General features: G+C 36.6%; 1 protein-coding gene across 1 annotated transcript; it reads left to right on the top strand.

The window, feature by feature from the left end:
• Positions 1 to 6,272: 6,272 nt before the first annotated feature.
• Positions 6,273 to 19,549, top strand: Tdo2 (tryptophan 2,3-dioxygenase). Its single transcript, XM_027392926.2, has 12 exons — positions 6,273 to 6,307; positions 6,519 to 6,627; positions 7,319 to 7,409; positions 8,936 to 9,006; positions 9,921 to 10,048; positions 11,297 to 11,483; positions 12,458 to 12,565; positions 14,410 to 14,521; positions 15,698 to 15,755; positions 17,035 to 17,114; positions 17,941 to 18,031; positions 19,368 to 19,549. The coding sequence occupies exons 1-12, from the start codon at positions 6,273 to 6,275 to the stop codon at positions 19,519 to 19,521; spliced, it is 1,224 nt and encodes a 407-aa protein (XP_027248727.1). The 3' UTR covers positions 19,522 to 19,549.
• Positions 19,550 to 23,227: the final 3,678 nt, after the last annotated feature.

Here is a 23,227-nt window from a genome sequence, read left to right on the forward strand (position 1 = left end):
AAGCACACTTCTAATATTCTATATCTCCAGGAATTGTTCTAGTATATTATTTGAAATAAATTCCATCTATTAGCTTAACAGTGAAATTTTCTAAAACGTAGTCTATATTTAAAATATCTAGACTATATAAAATAGGTAAGGCAAGTAGATGATCCTAATCATTTACTTTATTAATGTGTGAGGGATAGAATCCTTGGGTGCCCTCATGATATTTTATCACATTAACTTAGGTACATTTCTTCCCATTTGGCTGTTCCCAGCACCAGATGTTGAAGGAAATCTGGAAGTACTGAGACTTATGCATGCACAAATGTATCACTTCCTGAAGACACTAGTGAAACCACCATCCATGTCAGACTCATATCCATGCAATTAGACAAAATTAAAAATCAAAGTCAAATGAACAAATAACCATAAAATGAATTTTATTTATTGAACAAGATAATTGAAGGCCTTCTTAGTTGTTCAACAATGTAAAACATTTATCCTTTACAAAGAGGAGAATTGTTAAAGTTATAATCTAGTCATTGGGAATTATGTAGCAGTCTGTGTAGAAGGAGCATAGATGTCACATGAAATGCTTGATTTACTTACTTGCTCTGTTAATGAACAGCTAATGCAGCCTAGGCAAAGTTAGTTCTCAGAGGACTGAGTACAAGAACAAGCTGGTTGAGGAGACATAACTCCCTATTGCTAAACTCAGGAGGCTGAAGCAGGGAGGGGTTAATTATTCTGGAACTTTCAGGACTTTCTGGAGAGAAAACTCATCTTAAAATCAAGAACAAAACCTGGATGCCAGATAATTAATAGGCTAATTAATGTAGTGAGAAGTAAGGTGACTTCAGCAGAGTGCCTGGCATAGAAAAAGCATTTCAAATATTTCATTTTGTTTTTAGACTTTAATAAGTGTTCTGTAATCATTTATACAGGTAACTTTACAAACATAAGGCAGTGGTAAATTAATCATGAGAATTTTTAAAAGTTATGATTATGAATTGTCTCCCACGGGTTCATGGGCTAACCCATTAGTACCCAGCTCATGGTACTATTTTAGGAAGGGTTGGAAACTATGAGTGATAGAATCACTGGAACAAGGAGATCACTGAAGGCTGGACTTTGGAAGTTTTACCTTTTTCTCTTTTTTTTTTTTTTTTTTTTGGTCCTTGATCTGCTTTTCTGCACCAAGACCTGAACAACACCTTCCACCAAATATATGCACACTCTCATGCATGCATATTTCTGTGACTATAGTGTTCTGCCGGGGTCCAGAACCAATGCAGCAAGGATTCTGGAGTGAAACTGTTAAAGTATGTCCTAAACTTAACTCATTCTCTTTCTAAATTGGTTTCATGGGTATTTTGGGCAAAGTGACAATCAAGAGATAAAACAATAATGAAAACAACAGCACCAACCAACCAAACCAAAATAACTGTGAGATAGCTTTCACTGAAAATCAAAAGTTGTACACTTACTGGCATCCCTGTAGACAAAGATCAGATGTAAACAAATCTCCGTGGCTTTGTTCTCACTTTCTGACTTTCTGTAGCTCCCCTGCCTGTCTTCCAGGCTCCACACAGTGGTAAGTATTTTTTCTGCTACACCAGAACACATCTGTGATTCCAATGTGCAAAGGGCAAATGGAAGGTTCAGTGTTGTTGACAAATGTTAGCTGTGTCCTTACATATCTATGCTGAGTTCAGAAGGTATAAAAAGAAGTGACATACAATTCTTATGTAGTAGAAATCCAGCCTCCTGAACAAGGCAAGCACAGAACTCAATGATAACAATCACATTTGATAAGTGCTAAGAACTTGAATAGGAAACACGTTGGTGAAATCACTGAAGAGGAGAGATCACTACTTGGAGGCATCTTAGAAAGCATCCTATTGGAAAATGTTCAGAAGCATGTGTTAAAGATTGAGTCCTTGAGCACAGATGATAGGGATGGGGCACATTAGCATGGAGGCAGCATACCTACCTAAAGTCCCCAGCTCACCCTCCAAGAGACCAGAAAATCACATTCTTAAGAGGGTGGGATCCTGGTTCCTTGATGGCTGCCTTGTCGTCCTAGGCCTTTGGTTTCCTTATTTACAGGATTGCTAAAGTAAGCTACAGCAGCACTCATCCTCCCAACATTCCTCATTCTTTCCTTTGGAAAGTAATAAAGAAAAAGTCCCACAGTTGCACTTGAGTAGCAACACAATTTCCTCCTCTTGAACTGTTTTTTCTCCAGTTCACCACAGTTACTACGAAGCAAGTCCATTCTTGGGCTTCATTAATGAGATATTGGTAAGCTCATCTTGTCTGATTGTGTTAAAACCTAGTTAAAGGATTTTTATTCTTTGGAAATAAAAGAAAACACCACCAACAGAAAAGTACTTCAATTTAATCTTCAATAAATCTTGATTTAATCTGTCAAGTGTATTGAATGACTGATTCTTCCATGTCTAGAAATGATTAAAGCTTTAAAAAAGCAGTTATTTAATTCCTAAATGTGTTACACCTTGTGATGTAAGTAGACATGAGTTTGCTTTCCTCCAAAGCACAGCCTCAGTAGACCTGGGAAGTTATCTGACTGCTGTTTCTAGGTAGATATCCTGAAAGGGGAAGGAGGTGTGGACACTAAGCAAACAAGGGAAAGTAAAAATGGATAAGTACTTGGGGAGGCTGGAGAGATGACTCAATGGTTAAGAGTACTTGGTGATCTTTAAATGGGTTTGCTTCACCGCACCAACATGGCTGATCAAAAGAGTCTGTTCTAGGGAATCTGATGCTCTTTTCTGACCTTATTGGGCACTAGGCATTTGTGTGATGTACATACATACATGCATGCAAACACACACATAACAAAAAGAATAAGCACTTAAACATGGATGGCCACATCCTTTTAATCCCAGGCCTCTGGAGGCAGAAACAGTAGTCCCTCCAATCTACGACATGGGTTACATGGTCAGGCACTTCCTCAGTCAGTAAATAAAACAAATTAATCAACCAACCAACCAATCAATCAATCATCAGATCATATCAAAGATCTGAGTAGCCAAGGGTTCCTATGAAATATGTGAACAGAAATTTCAACATCTTTCAGAATAATTAGCTTCTTAAAGTTAAGAACAGCACTCCTATTAGCTTGGTGCTTTCGTGTCTGCCACAATATGTAATTTTTTTAAGCAGACAATTAGCTTGGGAGGTTGATGCAGTAAATGTAGAAAATGAAGTACATAATAGAGTAAAAGGGTGTTTGTTAAAGGAATGCCACGGTGACTGGAAGAGTGATTTGTGCAATTTATATTTAGTGTCTAAATCTAGCCCAACACAACTTTCTGCAAATACTTTTCCTGGTTCTGCTCTCACAGGATCATGTCTGTTCTCTTGAAATCTCAAAAGAAGATCTAGAGATAAATGCTTTGCTCTAAAGATTCTCTCTGTTTTTTATCAAAGCCCATATGAACTCAGAAACTGAAGCAACATTCACAGGGTCTGCACGGGTCTGCACCAGGCACTCTGTGTATATATTATGGATTCCAGTTTAGTGTTTTTGTGGGATTCCTGAGTGTGGGAACAAGTGGGTCTCTGATTTTCATGCCTTATCTTGGCCTCTTTTTCATTCTGTTTATTTTTTGTCCAATTCCAATGTGTTAGTTTTTATTTTATCTTATTATATTATCCCTTAGAAGCCTGTCTGTTTTCTAATGAGAGATGGAAGGGAATGAATCCAGATGGGAAGAGAGGTGGGAGGTAACTTGGAGGAGTAAAGGGGGGGGAACCATTACCAGGGTATATCATGTGAGGGAAAAAGTCCATTTTCAATAAAAAGAAAAAATTCTTTGTTTCACATTGTTGACATTCTGTTACTATATACCAGGATGGAAGAATGTTTTGTCTCCATGATTTCCAGTTGATGGTTTTGGGTCATTCTGGTTGATAATTAGTTAAAATTTGAATATTCAAAGTATGCACCTCAGTTTCCTCTCTAGCAAGTTTTCTCAGAAATCCATGCATATTTATTTACATGCATTTGGAATATGAGTTCCAAAGATTACCCAAAGATTACCCACATATTTCATGAATCTGTCACAATGCCTAAGTTTCACCACTAGATCTGCTACTTTGAGTTAGAGTGTATTTTCCCAAGAGGTGTAGAAAATTTCTACTATAGGAGGTGGGATAAAGCTCAGGACAGAAAACTTGCTGGGCATGCATGAGGCACTTGGTTCCATCCCTAGTACTGAAAAGCAAATGAAGGGAGGAGATGGAAAGGGAGGGATGGAGGAAGCAGGGGGAGACAGAGAGATTACAAAATTTATCTGGATGATCCATATTGATAATTGTAAAAGTTTAAAATAGAATAATGAAGAGGACTGGGCAAGTGGCTCTAAAACTGAGAATTTGCCTAGTGTGCACAAGGTTCCACTTTCCTCCTCCCATATTAATAAAAAGGACAATGAAGAAAAAAATCCCTAGTCTGAAGTAGACATAAACTAGTGAATTTATCCATGTAGAAAAACAATTCAGTATTGTTTAGACTATAGCTACTCATAAATTTGATGTGGTTGCTATGGCAAACATTATCAAGAATGAGTGTATGTAGGGGTTACAGCAATAGCTATCCACCCTGAGTGGAGGAAGCAAATTACTCTCCATCTTTTTATCCATTTTCTGTGGAAGAAGCAAATTACTTTCCATCCATCTACCCAAATCTTTGGATGAATCCTCTAGACTTGGGAAAATATACTAAATGAACACTTCTTAGGAGAACCATGCATAATGCAATGTTAAGAAAAGGAAAACTCTTTCATTCTTAAACAATCTACTTTCTATAATTTAAAGAGTAGAATCACTTTTCTTACCTTTTGTGCTAGTATTATGAGCCATAAGTGAAGAGCACTTTACAATGCAAAGCCTTAAAGAGAGTGAAATAAATCATTTAGCTTTCATCCTTCTAAGTTCCTACCTAGCTGAAAAAGCAAGTCTATAAATGGGATCAATTGAGTGTTCTCTGACTCAGACCCCTCCGGGCTAGGACATCATGAAGGGAGCAGTCAACCCTTACCTCTTTAAGGTTCCTATCTTATGTATAAGCAAAGATCAGGCCATTGCCAGAACACAAGGCTTGTAAGACTGGCACAGAAGAGCAGTTTGGTGATTTCCAAATCTCCAGTATCATACTATTTAATTATCCAATAATACTTATCAATTAAATATTCAAATTTACTAAACCATATAAAATAAAGAATTAAACAAGCTTCAGAGTCTTCCAAATTATAATTTAAAAACTTTGTTTCTAGAGGAAGTTGCTATAAAATTTAAATCAGTTTCTTCATATTACCCAGTTATGGTTACAGCTTAGCCTAGAAACTAACTTCTGATTAGTCTGAGAAACCTGATGATGATGTATCTCTTTTTGAGTGGGATAAATGGGCAATGCTGTCCATGTCAAGTTCCTAACAGCCCCACAAAATTGACTAGGAGCACATGATGGAGCTTCTGTCTTGACTCAAAGGAACTCAAAGCCATTATTTATGAGACCAGTCTGTGTTGTATTTATAGAAAAAACATTGATGATATCGTTCAAAACTGTGGGAAGGTGGTAATTGCTCTTTTTGCACCAGGCACCAGTGTGGATGGGTATGTCCTTCCTGTGACTGGCATGCCTCAGCCAAGTCTGAACTGTGAATCCCTGTGACTGGCATACTTCAGCTGAGTTCAGTACACTGTGCCTGCTGCTGATTATAAGAGAAGAGCTAAGCCAGACGATCTCTAACGTGGACTGGCTGTGGCTCTTAGCAGCACTGGGCAGTTCTGTTTCTTTCTCCAGGGACATTTCAGTTTTTGTTCCTCAGAAAATGTAAGGCAATCCTACTTGAACAGATTAAACTTGTTTATAATCTCATTATCTTTAGGGATCATTACACTATTAGAAAAGATTTATTGGAATTAAGTAGTTAAATGCAAATATCTATTGACTTGGCGTCTATTGATTTATTTGTCGTCTTCTATGTTGGATATAAAAGCACAACTTGGCTAGTCAGAGGGTTTGATTTGGCTTACTCTTCTAGCAAACAAGCTGTACCCAACACAAATCCACCTTCCAGTTACAGAGGTTCAGCTATGAACCAGTTCAAATGAGAGCCTGGCTAAGAGTGTAAGCTGAGTGCTGATTGGCTAGGGCTGGTAATCAGGATACATAAAAGGCAGCACTAAAATATCTGGGAAGGTAGATGCTGTCACTGGTGTAGCAAACTTGTGTGCTCCTGAGACACCTCAGTACCATGAGTGGGTGCCCATTTTTGGGAAACACTGTGGGGTGAGTGCTTATCTCTGTTCAAATGGAGGGGGCCTTTAGAACCTTGGCCTGTAAACAGTTACATTTCTGGGTTTAAAAATCACCTTGCTTATTTCTATTTTCTTCACTTATTAATAAACAAAATAGAAATAGTGACAAAATTATAATAGCTTATATTATGGTCACTGTGTTTCTTCAAGCTCCCTTTTAATATCATTTGCTCAAACTACAGATATTCTTTGAAAAAATTATCTGTAGAAGACAGTGAAGAAGACAATGATGCTCAAACTGGTGTCAACAGAGCCAGCAAAGGAGGACTTATCTATGGGAACTACTTACAGGTAGGTGGCAAGTCTTCACTGGAGTTAATTGCTATTGTCAGCTTTGGCTGACATGGCCGTTCCCTTGCCTGTCTTTTCTCAGTCATCAATAGTTTTCCAAACCTTAGGACTTAACTATTTGTTACATATCTATGTTCTTTCAAATTTGTTACAGCAAGTTAAGGGGTGAAATGTACCTCCCCATAAGAGGTAAGGCAAGAGCCAAAAGTTCTGTATTTAGACAGAAGATTGTGAAAGATAAACTATGATGCAGATGACAGACAGGCATTGCTCAGTACGTATAAAAAGATCTGGTCAGAATCCCAGACTTCTGAAAAAGTCCTCAAATTTCTCATCACAGAACAGAAATGATAAAGGTACACAGAACTTTTTCGAAATCACCAGTAAATAAGAGAGCTTTCAGCGAAGAATTTGGAGGTCATTATGGCTAATATTCAGCTTAAAAATTTCAGATGAAAAATCTTGATTCTTTTTTAAATGGTTTTGTGAGAACAATTGATAAAAATGTAAGAATTTCCAGGAGCTTTTTGAAGGAAGGCTAGGAAAGCATTGCAGATGTGCAGCTGGCCAAACAATGGGTCTACTCCCATCACACTCATTTCAGGGCCATGGCATTTGCTAGCTAAGATGTGTATTTCTGAAATCCAGATCTAAAATCTCAAAATCAATCTTCTCGTTTTCTCATTTAAAGTTGGAAAAAATTTTGAACGCACAAGAACTTCAAAGTGAGATAAAAGGGAATAAAATCCATGATGAACACCTTTTTATTATAACTCATCAAGGTAAGACCTAAGGGTTGGGGAACAACTATTTTTGTAATGATTCATCACCAGTGAGCAATAGCCACTTCGTCTGTAAGGTAGTAAAAGACCAAGGAATCATACTCATTAGGTACACTTGAGAAATTTCTGTGTCATATAAAATCTCATAAGAACCTCTTTGAGCATTCATCGGTCATCTTCATGTTCCCTTACTGCCAGTTAGAGTATGGGACTCCTGCTTCGTTCTGAATTTGGGAGAAACTTTTTGGCTCTTGAAATTTTAAAGAGGATTTGCAAGATAACATGCTATTTTTTTGTTTTTATGAGCATTGAAAAACCTACTTTCCAGAAATAAGTCCTTTTAATTTATTACAAATATGTTAAAGGTTTTTGCATTTATGTTTTTTAAATTTTTATGGACTATTTTTTCATTTATTTTGCATCTCAACAGGTTTCCCCTTCCTCCTTTCCTTCCAGTCCCTCACCCTACCTCCCCTCTGCCTCCCCAATCCATTCCTTCTTTGTTTCTACAAACACATATAATTTTATAAAAATGTAGTATTAAGCAAAAACTCACAGTTTTATATTTGGTAATATTTTTCAGATCTCTAATTTTCTGCATAGTGGTATTCAGGCTAGCAATCTGTATCTTCAGAGGGGCCTTGAGTGCTGAGATTGCATGTACATTTTCACAAATATGTATGTTTAAAGGCTCATGACCACCAAATATTAAGAATGCTTGCTGTGTGGTTGTCAGTTCTGTGTTATGTTATGTGTCTGTCTGGGAGCTCTGCTCTCGTCTACACACTCAAATACTTTTCCCTTTCGATGAGTTCTTGTCCTTGGTTCAAATGGGTTCTGACTTCCCTGGGTAGCTAACATCAGAAAACACTAATAATGAATGAATTAATGACAGAGAAGTGTCAGATCATTTTATTATATCTATTTTACATTTGTTTATTTTTTCCTTAAATTTTTGTTGTTCTGTGTGAGGCTGACTCACTTAGAAGACAAGGGGTCTCTCAGTTCACAATGTGATTAGCATGAAGATTCACTGGTACTGTTTGGTCATTCAGCTGTTTGCTTTCTCATCTGCCTTGAGCCAGGAGTCCCAAGAGTTGTGTAAATAACTAAGAGCCAAAACCCAAGAACCCCCAAGCAAACAACAACAACAAAACCTTGATTTACAAATATAAGAACTTACAGTCCTTCATCTAAACTTGTGATTGCTAATCTCTCAGTGAAGGGGTGAAGCTGAGAACCAGGTGTCCACGCATGCAGTGAGAATAGTTTGTGTGTGTTATCCTAAAAGACCTAAACAAATATGTCTGTTAGGAAGAGTCACTGTAATAGTAATGAAAATACAGAATAAAGTAAAATATCCAATATACCAGAAATTTGAAAAATTAAGATGACTAAAATTTATAGCACAAAATGGATTTATTCATTTTAAAGTTACACTCTTCAATGTCTTATAAGTATCTGCCATATAATGATAGTCAAAGAGGCACCTGTAACTTTCTAACTGATTTTTTTTAAAATTGCAGCTTATGAACTCTGGTTTAAACAAATCCTCTGGGAACTAGATTCTGTTCGTGAGATTTTTCAAAATGGCCATGTAAGTTGCAATGTCATTAAAATGAGTTTGTATACATTTTATAAGCATATAGAAAGCATGAAGTGAAAACTTTAACTAATATTTGACAAAATACTGAAAAGACTGAAGAGGTTTTGGAGATTCTCTCTGGGAAGTTTCATCATATTTCAAGTCTTAAAGTCCTTTTAAATGATACACTGGTCTCCTTAAGATGTTGCTATAAATGGAGTAGGTCACCAGCGTAATTTGTAATGATCCCGTAACAGGTAATACAATTCTATTTCTACTGAGTTTTACCTATGGTGAGATTGGTGGAAGGAAGGTAAGACAGGCTGGATTAAAGAAATGAAAAAGGAAGAGTCAGAAGAGGAAGAAAAGAAGGGGAAAGAATAGGAAGACAACAGATGAGAGAAGGCAGAACAGCATTCAGGGACTAGGAGAGAGCAATTGCACGAACTCATTTCCCATCTCCTCCTATCCCTGAGACTCAAGGCACTGCCATAGGTTCCAGCTCTGAACCTCTACTCAATAAGCTCCAGTTCATCCCCCCCCCCACCCTTTCATGAGTTTTCAGTGAAGAGTAGATTAATAGAGTTATTGTTTATCTAATGCTTTCCTGGAAGTCCCTCTGGTACTTTGAACTTTCTTCTCCAAAACAAAAAAGCAGAAACATGCTTTGAAGTCAGAGGGAGTGGATCTCCTGGATAGCTTCTAGCATGCATCTGCTTTAAGAATAGAGAATTTCCAATTTGTAGAAATCTCTTGCATGCTGCCCAACATTGTATTATCTTCACAAATAGGTGTGGTAAATTTTAGTTACAGCTGTTTCTGTTAATATTTACAGACAACTGATAGAAATACGTTGCCATTCATAATCTATTTGGTAACTTCTCACAATCCAACTGACTACTTGGGGTTTCTTCCTTCCACATCAGGTCAGGGATGAGAGGAATATGCTGAAGGTGATGACTCGGATGCACCGTGTGGTGGTCATCTTCAAGCTCCTGGTGCAGCAGTTCTCTGTGCTGGAAACAATGACTGCCTTGGACTTCAATGACTTCAGGTGTGCACTTCCCAGTTTAGAATGTAATGGGGCTCACCCTCTCATTCTGGTTCTGTAAAAAGAAGGAAGTGTGTGGAATGAAAGGAGAAGCCTATTCCATTAGGCCCGGAAGGACACTGATGGCTTAGATCACAACATATTTGATAAGTGGTGAAAAACATCCCATGTCTCATTTTTAGATAAAAAAGTAGATGATCAACTAATTTCAGTTTATCATCATGGTTTTCTCAGTAAAGGATATTGAACATGAAATGGCTTAAATAGCTCACAATATTAAAATGCAAGAAATTTCAGTGGTATATAAATAAATATGTCAACCAAAATGTCAGTATTTCATTATATACTGTCAGTTTTAGCTCTAACCTTCCAAACATATACAACCATCTGTATATGTGTGTGCATTTTCATATCTGCATCATCAGAATATGGACTTACATCTTTAAAAAGCACACATGCAAGAATTTTTTTCCTAAAATTAGAGAAGAAATTTTCTCAAGAAATTTAAGCTGGCTCCATCATATGGTGTCATAGGCAACATTCCAAACAAGTTTCAAAGCAAAGAGAGAGAGAGTGAAAGACTGGGAGGGGGAGAGGAGAAAAAGAAGACAAATTATTTGTGGTGGCGTTTAAGAAATTAAAAGGTCAGTATCACTTATGGAGTTAGAAGATGTAAGGCTCTTGATGGTTTAGTCACATCTTTGTCTGTGTTGGGCAGCATCTCATTGTTTGTACTTGCTTTATCTCACTAATGCTCATCTGGATAGGAAGATGGATGATAATATCCATGATTAGCCCTAGAAGGAGGGATTAAATAATATTTGTATATAATCTTTTGCCACTGTGGAAAACACAATTTCCTAACGTCCACCTGTCTTTTCTCTTAGAAAAGTATGACACAGATGCACACTACTGTTTATGGGTATATTTATCCAATATATCCATACGGAAAATGTATATAATCTACTATGTCTATAAATTAATTACAATAAAATATGTTTTACACATATTAAAATATATGACATTTCATAACTGGAAACTATCCAACTTCAGAGTAGTTCACGGTGACAACGATGCTTAAGTGTCTTATTTTTTATTTATGTAAGAGTCTTCTTAGGTAGAAGCCCAGGTGGCTTTTTGCTTCTGATAGATATTCTGACAAACCCTCTCTTTGCATGGAACCGTACAGGGCTGTACAATCTCATCTTTCCCTTGCTCTTCCCCACTCTCCCTTCTCGCCTTTATTCTCAGAGAGTACCTATCTCCAGCCTCAGGCTTCCAGAGTTTACAGTTCCGGCTGCTAGAAAATAAGATAGGTGTTCTTCAGAGCCTGAGAGTCCCTTACAACAGGAGACACTATCGCGATAACTTCAGAGATGAGGACAACGAGATGCTGCTGAGATCAGAGCACGAGCAGACCCTGCTGCAACTGGTGGAGGTAGGGGCATCTGCACCACCTCCCAAGTACAGCTCCAACCTTTTGCCAACTTAGGTTCTGCTGCATCAGAATTCAAACACTCTTATCAAAATAGGGTTACTTTCATAATAAACAAAGACAGGAAGACAACCCTATTAAACCTGTAATTAAGCCTACTAAATTATTTAAGATACTAAGAATCTTATTGCTATATTCAACAAGATTTATATAATTGTAAGTCAGTATCTAAGAACTTCATCATCTCATTAAATTAACCTATCAAATACGCAATTACCTGATTTTTTGCCTTGATTGTGTTTGATTATTTGTTTCTCTGAAATATAGCTCAATTGAAAATTATACAGAGAATTTTTAATAATTAAATTACTAAGAATGTTATAATCACAAAAGTTCCTTTATCCAAATTTTCTGGGAATTTATGAAAAGTGTTTATGAATGATTAATTTTGTTTTTGTGATAACATGATACAAAGTTTGTCTTGACTTTCGTTGCTAAGCTTTCCTCTTTGAAAGTTACTTTTTTTCTCTAGTGAATTACATTCTGCCCTTAATTTACAGAGTGGTGTTAGTGTAAGAAATTAGGCTATTATTGCTTATCTATTATTGGAAACCTTAGTAAGAATGAGTAAAGCGAACAAAAAGCCAATTCAAAACTAAATGCAAGGTGAGTAAGAAACAATAAGCGTTTATAAAGTCAGATTGATTTCCAGGCTACAGGGTCATTTGCAATCTCTGAGTGATTGCAGCAGAGGCTGGAGAGATGGCGCAGTGGTTAAAAGCACTTACTGCTCTTCCAAAGGATGGCAGCTTGGTCCCCAGCACCCCCATAAGTAGCTCACAACAGCTCCGGGACATTTATTGCTCTCTTCTGGCCTCAGTGGACACTGCACAAAGTCTTAACAAGTTTCTCAAAATTATGAAGATGTTAAATGTTTATGTTTACTAGGTACTCACCTAAATAATTATTTACTTAAGGCATGGCTGGAAAGAACACCTGGTTTAGAGCCACATGGATTTAACTTCTGGGGGAAGTTTGAAGAAAATATCCTGAAAGGACTGGAAGAGGAATTTCTAAGGATACAGGTAATTATGAATTCGTGCCATAAACTTCTTGTGAAAAGGGTTATAAATTTAATCATAAGTTGTCTGCTATTCTCATAATTTTATTTATAATCTGTCTTCCACAAATGTCTCTTCTTGGATTATATATTACATGATTTACTTAACTTTATTCACAAGGATAAACATGAAGTCAAATTAAGACCTATGTTATAAACAAAGATTTTTACCTGTGGCAAACAGCTAGTATTGATATAATTTTTATCCTTGTTGAAATTATATATTGTGATCACTTCAAGGCACACTGGCATAGGAGAGAGAAACTAGGAAAATATATTTAACCTTGTAACATTTGCTGATGCTTCTGCTGGATCCTTTCCATTGGCCACAGACAATATCAATTTGTTCTTTATTTTATTTAATGAGATTGTTTCCAATTTTTCTTTCATAGTAGAGGTCTTTCACCCTGTCTTCATGACTCAGCATCTCTAGTTATTCAACTTTGCCACTTTGAGAAAGGATTTTCAAAACACAAAAGTCATGTGATATGTGCTCAACTTCCATCTTCACTATGGACCTCTGTGACAATAAATAAACTTGTAAGTTCTTGCATAACTTTTCTTGTAGGCAAAAATAGAAAGTAAGGATACCTAACTCAAAGGACTATCATGATATATTCATGTTTTAAAGCAATTCAATAACAGTGAACCATTGATCCTCTACAAGAACAAGTGATTTTAACCACAGGGCCATCTCAGGTCCCCTCAACAATGTTTTTGAGGGATCTCTGAACACTGCCAACTTTATCTTCGAATAGCTTTCACAGATTTTTTCCACCTACCACCATGATTTCAGCATGGATTTCCACTAAATAGAAAGTCTCTTCATTGTCCCATCCCTTCCCCATTGTAGGGACCTTTCAGTTCATTTTCCAGGCTGCAGTCTTAGTTGTCTTTCCAAAATGCAAACCTGGTGACTTCACCCTCTTGCCTAAAATTTTTCATGTATACTTCCTGTTTTCAAGAAAAAGATAAACAACGATGACATGGATCCTAATGCTTTTAATACATCACATGGTGGAAATCTACTGGGCATCTCCCAGTAGCTGAGCTCAGTATTCTGAATCCTCTCAGTTTAAAATGTTTGTCACCAGGTAGAGCTTTCTATTTTTTTGCCAACCTTCTTACTGCTATCACTCCCTATGGTGATGCTACTGTTCCTGTATAATGCTGTCCCTAATCACAATGCTATGCTTGGGTGACTAATTCCATCACATCTTATTCCTACAAGATAATGTCTTTGAGGTGAGGTAATTAAATTTTTGCTCACCATTTTATGTTGGCCACCTTCCTGTGATGATTTCTTTAATCAATGAATAATCACAGGCTTTCACCACAAGGTGCTTGCTCTGATGGATTGAGGATAATTGGGCCAACTGGTCTGTTACAGTCCAAATCGCCAATTGCAAGTGGGTGTGCAGATAAAGCAGACTTGCTTTGACCAATCAAAAGATAGTAACTACATAAGAACATAATTTAAACCATATTTAAGAAACTGCATTTATAGACTGTGGTAGTCAATAAAGAATCAATAGATTTATGATTAAGAAGTACTATTTTCTAAGATTTTTAGGAAGAATACTTAATATTATTAAATCATTTAAATATAAGTAAAATAAGAGAACAGCAAGTATATGGAAGATTCCTTTTCGTAAGACCTTACCTTTCACATTGTAGTGCTTGATGTAATGATAAATACTTAAGGTGCACCTTTGTTATAGGCTAAGAGTCTATTTCTCCTAAGAGAAGCATTTTAAAACAGCATCCTGTTCTCTGCTTGGGAAGGCTAAAGCAATATTTTCCCTTAAGGCTAAGAAAGAGTCTGAAGAGAAAGAAGAACAGATGGCTGAGTACCGGAAGCAGAAAGAGGTGCTACTATGCTTGTTTGATGAGAAGCACCATGAACATCTCCTAAGTAAAGGTAGGTGTGTTGTTTTAAGGGTCATATACCTCAAGGATATATGCATGAGAATGAAAAATAAAATGTTACATGCCTAGCTATGAAGCCTAACTTGGGGGACATCTGATGACAACTGTTTTTCCACTTAGAGAAGGAAGAAGTGAGTAAATATTGTGTCTGACAGCCCTTCATTTACAAGCTCGATAGTTTGGTATAGTTACAAGACACTAGCAAACATTTTCATACTATGTGCTACAGGTAAGGGTGCCAAGGGAAAGTTTTATTGTAAAGTTCCTCAAAAAGATTTTAGAAATAAGCAAGATAGATGTAATTACTACTTTTTATAGCACAGTACAGAGTGTAGCAGCGCCATGAGGTTACCACCAAACACTTGCTAGGCTCCATTATCTAAAAACCCTCAAGAAAACATGGCTAAACTTTTGTTCCCATAATGAGAGGTGAAGCATGTTTTAGTTTACATGCCACACTCCTATATAATCACTGTGACCTCTAAAACTAAGGAAACTATTTTATGTGAATTAGAAAAATTACTTTTTCTTTGGTTTCAGATAGGCTATTATTATGTAGTTCAGGTTGGCTTTAAATCCATGATCCTATCTCAGCTCTTGAGTACCAGGATTGCAAACGTGGAACACCACATCCAAAACAAATAAACAAACAAACAAACAAACAATTACAAATGGGGAAGAAAGTGAATCTTGTTTAGTTTTTGAATGGTGCACCACTGTATTGTTTCAACAGGAAAATACCTATGCCACGAGAATTACCCACTCATTATATCAGGCTGTCCTAATATATCACTGAACACATTTGAGACACTACAATAATATATATATATATATATATATATATATATATATATATATATATATATGCCATTAAATATAGAGATAATATATTAATTAATTTGCTATTAGAGCCATAGATTACTAAATTCAAGCTAAGGAACAAAAACTTAAACTAAATGGTAGTTTATTTTGTCTCTGAAAAGACCTAAAACATTTAATTATTTAAGATGATAATTCAAATTAACATGATTGGTTTAAATTGTCTATCTAATTGAACCTTGCTGTGAACTCTAGCTCAGTGGTTAAAATCCTATCCTAGCATAGGGCATGCTTAGGCCTTGTGCAAAAGAGAGATTTTAATGCTGAAAACCTGCTACATATATTACAGGTGAACGACGATTGTCATACCGTGCACTCCAGGGAGCACTGATGATATATTTTTACAGGTAAAAAGAAAATTTAAAAAAAGAAAACAGAAGGGAAACTGAAGAGTAAATATGGAGGATATGTCAAGGAGATATGGTTTATAAAGTACAATCAAAATTTAATTCAGTTTTTGGAGAAAACAGAGAAAATATTTATTGTAAATGACAAGTCTGACTTTATTCATGCAGTTAGCTGTTTATGTACATGTGCAGACAGCATTGTCTTTTAATTATAGAAAACATTGGGTTTCAGTCATTAGGTACCCAGAAAGGCAAAAGCTAATCTTTTCTTAGATATCCAATTATGAAATAATTATTTCATGAAAAATAGTTTCAGAGATTTGTCTGTTTTATCAAATGAAAATTTGAGGGTAGTGAGATGGGTGATTGGGTGAAGGCACTTGCTGATCAGCTGTATAACCTGAGTTTGATTCCTACCACCTTCATAGTAGAAGGAGAGAATCGACTCCCTCCAATTATCTCCTGGCTTCCAAAGATGTTCCAGCCATGGAACGCACATAACTTGGCCCACCCCTACATAAAGGAAATGCAATTAAAAACTAAAATAAAAAGAAAAGTGGGCAATTGAGAATGTCTCATAGCCAGTGGTCTACTCGGTCAATGGTTTCATATAAAATTTCTTTCCTCTTTAAAATGTTTTCAGGGTTCCCTGGGTGTTATGTTCACCTTCTCCTCAGGGCTCATGAACATGTGTTCAGACCAGGGAGGATTACATTGCCAAACAGCCTTCAAGGGACTTTTTATAGAATTTATTTCAGTTGAAAGTTTTAATTTTCAACTTCTCTCAAATCTGTCCCTTCAGAATCAGAAGAAACTAAATCTTTTAGCTTTGCTTTCTCATTTTGAAATAAATGGATGTCCTAAGTAAAATATGTATCAAGAATGTTGATGGCTTAGATAAAAGAAATCCAAGCAAAGTAGGGGACATAGAAATGATCTGTTTTCATGTCTTACTATCCGTTCAGAAACATTTGATTATTGTTAGCATTCTGTTTAAGATACTGTATATATCTTCCTTCAAGTAAGATATGATTAGGCAGCACTGTCTGGATGGTTACCTCATACATATTACATGAAACTTTCTAGACTTCACACAAATGCTGGCAGTGAATAGTGCACCCCACACTTATTTTGAGGTAAGGAAACAAAAACTGAGAGAATAATCTGAAGGTAGTACAGCTCCTAAATACTGAGTTTACTAGGGCCAACCCACAGACACTCTGACTTGTCTTGGTGCATTGGAGTCTCAATCAGTAGGACTTCCTACTGTTTTTTGTAGGGAGGAGCCTCGATTCCAGGTACCTTTCCAGTTGCTGACCTCGCTTATGGATATAGACACACTCATGACCAAATGGAGATGTAAGTACTCCTCCACCTGGTCTCCTTGCCCTCCCTTTGTGCCTTTACCACATTTGAGGCATCGAGAAAATGCTTTATTTCCTTTTAGAATCAAAAGGAAAAGCAAAATTTGTATTTGTGTTAGTGTCAATATACAATATCTTCATTCCCATGCCAGTGCCTTTTAAGAAATAAAATGATCTGCTATGTTTTATCTTGTAAGTTTTTAGTTAATTTTTGGTTTGTGTTGGAGTGAATGGGTTTCATCATATTTACATACGCACTCATCATTGTACCTTACTTTGGCTCTGCTGCTAACTTCCCCTCTGCATGCCTTCCTATCTGGTGCCTTCTTCCCTACACATGGCCACCTTTGCATGTTCATGTATGTATTACTAAGGCCAGGCCAGAATGAGAGAAAGCATAGAATGTTTTCTTTTTCTTAATCACCCCTTAGGTTCTCCATCCCTCCCTATAACTTTACATGATGACCTCTGGTGGATAATTTCAAATTGTTTTTATTTTTATTTTTTCCTGGAGGAAGGATCCCACAGAAAAACAAATGTAAAGGACTCATGAAAGCTATTATGTGGCCCTGGCTCCCTGTTACTGTGCTAACAAGCTAAAAGCAGCAAAGAATGAAGTAAAATGCATGTTGCCTAAGCCACAGGGTTGCTAGGCAGCCTGATGGTCTCCTCTGGTGCTCACCTTTGACCTTTCCATCTGGCTAAGTGATAAGGTGTCAGCTTTTGCTGAAGCAATAATCATTACCAACCCTTTGGTTTTAGAACACTGTGGAGCTAATGGCAGAAAAATATTCACACAGTACATTTGTGTGTTTGCCTAGATAACCATGTGTGCATGGTGCACAGGATGTTGGGCACCAAGGCTGGCACCGGGGGATCCTCAGGCTATCACTACCTACGCTCAACTGTGAGGTAAGTTAGGACTTCTCACCATGGTAGAAGTTAGCAAGTCTTGGTGTTTACAGGTCTGTTCAGGAAAAGTTACACTTCCCTCTGTCTGAACTGATAACAGCACATTTAGTTAAATACCAATATTCCTATGGAAACTCAAGATGATTGTATAAAATTCTCAGCTATAGAACCTCATCATTTCATCCTGTGACAAAAAGGTGTTCTGGGATCAATGGCTGCCAAATTGGCACTAGTATAGAATAGTTGTTCTCAATATGTGGGTTGCAACCCCTTGGAGGTCCAAGGACCCTTTCACAGGGGTAACTTAAGACCATGGGAAAATACAGATATTTGCATTTGCATATTTACATGGACATGATTAACCTGGACAATGTTTCTAGTGTATCATCTCATTTAATCCTCACAATGTCCTGGCCAGAGGAAGTATTGTGGATTTTATTTCATAGAGTTAGACTCTTCAGCTTCATATCCATGGTCTCATATGTTACAAGTGATTGAAGCAGAATTCCAAACCAGATTTAGTTGACTACAAAGGCAAAATTTCTTCCTTTCTAAAACTTTAACAGATTTTTCTGTTTTAAAACTATCATTTCACATAGCTGGCTAGCAAACAGAAAATCAATTTTCATATGAAAACCACTCTTCAAATATTTTTAATGAAGGCAAGATGACATTTAAATTTATTAATCCTTCATAAAAGTCATATGATAGCCACTTTGCAGTTAGGAAATACTTTCCAATGAACAACTAAGAAATCCATTTTTTAAATGTATTACTTTATATACCACCTTTTACAATAAATAGTAAGGAGCCTAAAACGATGTCTCAGTAGTTAAAAATATTTTCTGCTCCTCTAGAATTTAATTCCCAACACTCAAGTAAGTTAGCTTATGATTGCATGTAACTTGAAATCCAGGAGAATAACACCTCTGGCTTTTCCAGTACCTTCACTCACACACACTTACCCACATACAGACATGCACATAAACATTATTTAAAAATTAATAAAAATAAATCTTTCAACAAATAAGAAATAAGGACACAACCCTAACTACATGAAAACCATATCACAAAAATGACTTTAGGTCTAAATTGGATCACTCTGGTCTGAATCAAACACCTAACTATTTATAAACATTAATCTGGGATGTGATTGAAAGTTACATAATATTAGTACCAATACTACCTACAAACCAACCTATACATAATATATGTGACATATAAGATATAAGGTTGGATATTTTTTATGGGAAATATATTAGAAAAATTATGGAATAGAATATTTTTAATTTTTATTATCAACAATCTAATATGTAGATTGCATGCATGTTTCCAGTGACAGGTACAAGGTGTTTGTGGATTTATTTAACCTCTCAACATACCTGGTTCCCCGACACTGGATACCAAAGATGAATCCAATCATTCACAAATTCCTTTACACAGCTGAGTACTGCGACAGCTCTTACTTCAGCAGTGATGAATCAGATTAAATTATTCTGAACATCTGGGAAAACTACAACGTTCTTAGTCTGTCTTTTAATTTATAAGTTTTTATGAATACATGTTTGGAGTAATGTATTTATATATGGAGCTCAGTGACATGGTGTTCTAGTGCAATCTTGGAAACAATTTTATAATCTTGTGTATTGTTATGATGTAAAATTAACTACTATGATGAGAAATAATACAGTAAAATGTTAGCATCATCATACATACAATGTATTCCTGTTAAAGCTCAATTTACCCTGATACTTACCACTTTATATAATTCTTATCTCACTGTGTCATGCTTTATAAAGCTTATTGAGCACTTACTTTATATTATATATGCAATAAATACTGTCATTCCATATAAAATTTATTCAAATAAAACTTTAAATAATATATTTAGGTTTTGGCTGTGCATTGCTTGTAAAACATGGTTTTGTTGGGAAACTTGAGCAGCAGCAGAAGCTTTTCTGAAGCTTGACCTGAGTGATACTGTTGGATTATTATTTCACCATCTCTCAGAACTCAATGGCACTTAAGAAATACAGCACAGGAACCCAGTTCAGCTCTTGGAATGTGCTGCTCCTGAAATGTTTTGACAATGCTCTTCTGTATTCTGTGTCAGTATTAGCTGTCATAGACTACTTTTCTTCCTTACACTATGGTCCCTGAGATTGACAAAGGTGATTTTTCCTGCCCCAGTGCCTGCACTGGGGCATGGTCAGCGCTAACATATACAACTGCTATAGAATTAAGTAGCAGTTCTCTATGGAGGAAAGATCTTTCCAACCCACTCAACAGGCCAACTGACTAAACAGCAAACATTCCTAATAAAAAACATGATGCTCAGGGTTTATCTTAGACTTGAGTCTTAGTCTTCTTTTTTCAAGCCTGGCTTGGCTGTTGATGGCATTTCATTAAGTTGCTGATATGGGAGAGACTACAAAATATTGTGTTAAGTTTTCTAAAGATTTAAGCTTAGATTTAACAAGTTATTTCCAAGAGCCGGGATGTGCTTGAAAGCACACTATAATCGGTCTCAGTTAAACACTATAAGGATCATGTTCAGCTACTCTGTAATATGCACATAATATAGGACCATCTGTGTCCAAAGTTCTGCATTATGGATCTATCTATGTTGCAATTTTTAAAGTGCAGAACGAGAAATACAGTTCTTATGCAGACTTTCTGTCAGTGTCCTCTACATAATGATAGCACACATTTTTTTCTTTGTATTACAGCTAAACTAGAAATAACTTAAGAGTCTTGAGAAAGGCATGCCTAAATTATATCTAAACAAATGAACATTTTGCATATAAGACTTGAGCATTCATGGACTTTGGTACCTGTGGGGTTCCTGGAATTAGTATTTCATGGATGTAAAAAGGAAGATGATGGTGGCTTTCAGTTACATGGCTTGTGTATATGTAATGTGTGCATGTGTGCACACTCATGCATGTGCTTACATTATACACAATGGTAGTTAAACAGATAAAAATTCAAAGGCAAATATCATAGGGACTAAAGACAAATCTCAGAAATCAGTAAGCTAAAGAGCAAGTGCTGAATTTGTCCTTTGCTAGCTGTGCACTGTGATATACTCCAACAGAAACAGGGGTTTCTGCCTAAATGGGCAATACTTATTTTTTAAGCTTTGTTTCTTCTCATCAGAAAGCATGTAAATAGCTGTTCCATGACTCAAATGCCTTAGAGTCTTGGAATAAAGTTTACCTGTCAAAGTTTATGTTTCTCTAATAGATTCAATGACTGGGTTCTTTACATCTATATTTCTTGGTGACTAATCTGTATACTATTGGAAGAAGTTTCTTTTTTCAAAAGACTCAATAATTCTTAACGTAAATATCACAGTAATTTGTGCTGGTGGTTCCTCCACTGGGCTCCATTACCCTTTGCTCTGGGGGCTGGAGAGCCACTTTCATGGCAACTATCAGTGGGATTTCAAAGTCACTATAAAGTTGATTGATTTAACACTTGCAGTGGGGACCTTGTGAAATCACTTCCAGGATGTGTGGATGATTTTCAGTATGACTCCTAAGTATTAAGTCATGAAGTGACCTGCTCTGCCTCTGGCTTTCTGGGACTGGAGCACACACAAGCCAAGGTAGATAAGTCATCACTCACCTACAGAGGACATAAAGGTAGAGTGATGTGTCGTGGTCCAGTATGTATTAGCCCCACGTTGCAGGGGCCATTTATTATGGACCGACGTCTTCTGGGCTATGATTGGAACCAGCCCAACAGCCCTGGGTTCGACTCTGAATGGAGGAGTATGGACTTGGGATATGCTAACTCTCCAAGGCATTAAAGACAAGACAGAGACATCTGGTTATATCAGGAAGTCTCCCAGTTAACACTGAAGGCCACGGTTTATTGTAGCATCATCTTAAGTAACCATTCAAAGGTAAGGGCAATGGCAGTAGACATATATTATCATGTATAAAGGGCTGGTAGCAAATATTTCCCTTAATCCTAGAGACACTTCTTTGCAGCTGGTACTCAAGTCCTCAGGTACCCCACACCAGCAGTCTCACTGGTCCTCAGGGTGGATATAGATTCATTTAGAATAGGAGCTATAAACCACCTAGGCCAGGCCATCCAGCTGCATATCAACTGGCATCTAAAAGGCAATAGAAATTCTGAGCTCTCAGAACTCTTGGCTGGGTGGAATATATTTCCAAAATATTATATGGCCCCTGACAGTGATGCTCTCCATGAAGCTCATTTGTAAATATTTGCATGCTGTCTTACAGGCATCAGGGGATTCCTAGTGGTTTAAAACTCCAGAGTAAAATGATAACATCATTTTGGAGGTATAAATCTTGGGAAATACAGTAAATACATTATAATAGCATTTTTTAACAGCAATCTGGATTCTGATCTGGACATTATAGTGTGGGAGCCACTGGGTTAAAGGTCATTGAGTTTAGTGACTAATAAATATTGTCAGAACCAAAAAGAGTTACTTATATCAGGCTCTAATGAGAAAACAAAAGTAATAAAGCTGTGAAGTCATGAAAAGGGAAATATATATATATATATATATATATATATATATATATATATATAAAACTATTACAAAAGAGTATTTGAACTACATTACACCAAAGATCATCATAACTTCATACTAAAACAAAACCATAAAGTTTTTGTGAAGAGATCTGCCTGGTGACCACTTAGTCAAGTTTGATGTGGATCTCTGTAGCTGAGGGAAGTTATTTCAGAACAGAACAGCTTAATAATTTTTCTTCATTTTACCTGTAAAATCCCATCTTCCCTCAGTCAAGTACATCCCCAGTAGCATACATTATGGAACAATAAACTCAATATTTCTGTATAATCTGTCTTAGTTTGTAATTTGAGGTTGGCTAGAGACAACTAAATAGTGGAAATGAGAGACAATAAAATATGTACCTCCCAGAAAGAGGAAGGAATAGGTTCTAAGGCAGAGTTGACTTGATTGAGTACCTAATTCCTTTGACTTTATTGAGTGTTACACAATAGCAATGTTCCTGACAGAAAAAAGTTGTAAGGAGCAAAGGACCACTGGGCAGTGAAGGCAGCTTTGGGAGGATGATGAGGTGTATCTCAGATATGGTGGGGTTGAAAGTGTCTAAGAAGAAAACCACACTGCATGTATGGATTTGTATCTAAGGAAATATGAATGTAAAGCATATCAATATTATTAAC

Source organism: Cricetulus griseus, assembly GCF_003668045.3.
Source record: "Cricetulus griseus strain 17A/GY chromosome 1 unlocalized genomic scaffold, alternate assembly CriGri-PICRH-1.0 chr1_0, whole genome shotgun sequence".
Classification (NCBI taxonomy): domain Eukaryota; kingdom Metazoa; phylum Chordata; class Mammalia; order Rodentia; family Cricetidae; genus Cricetulus; species Cricetulus griseus.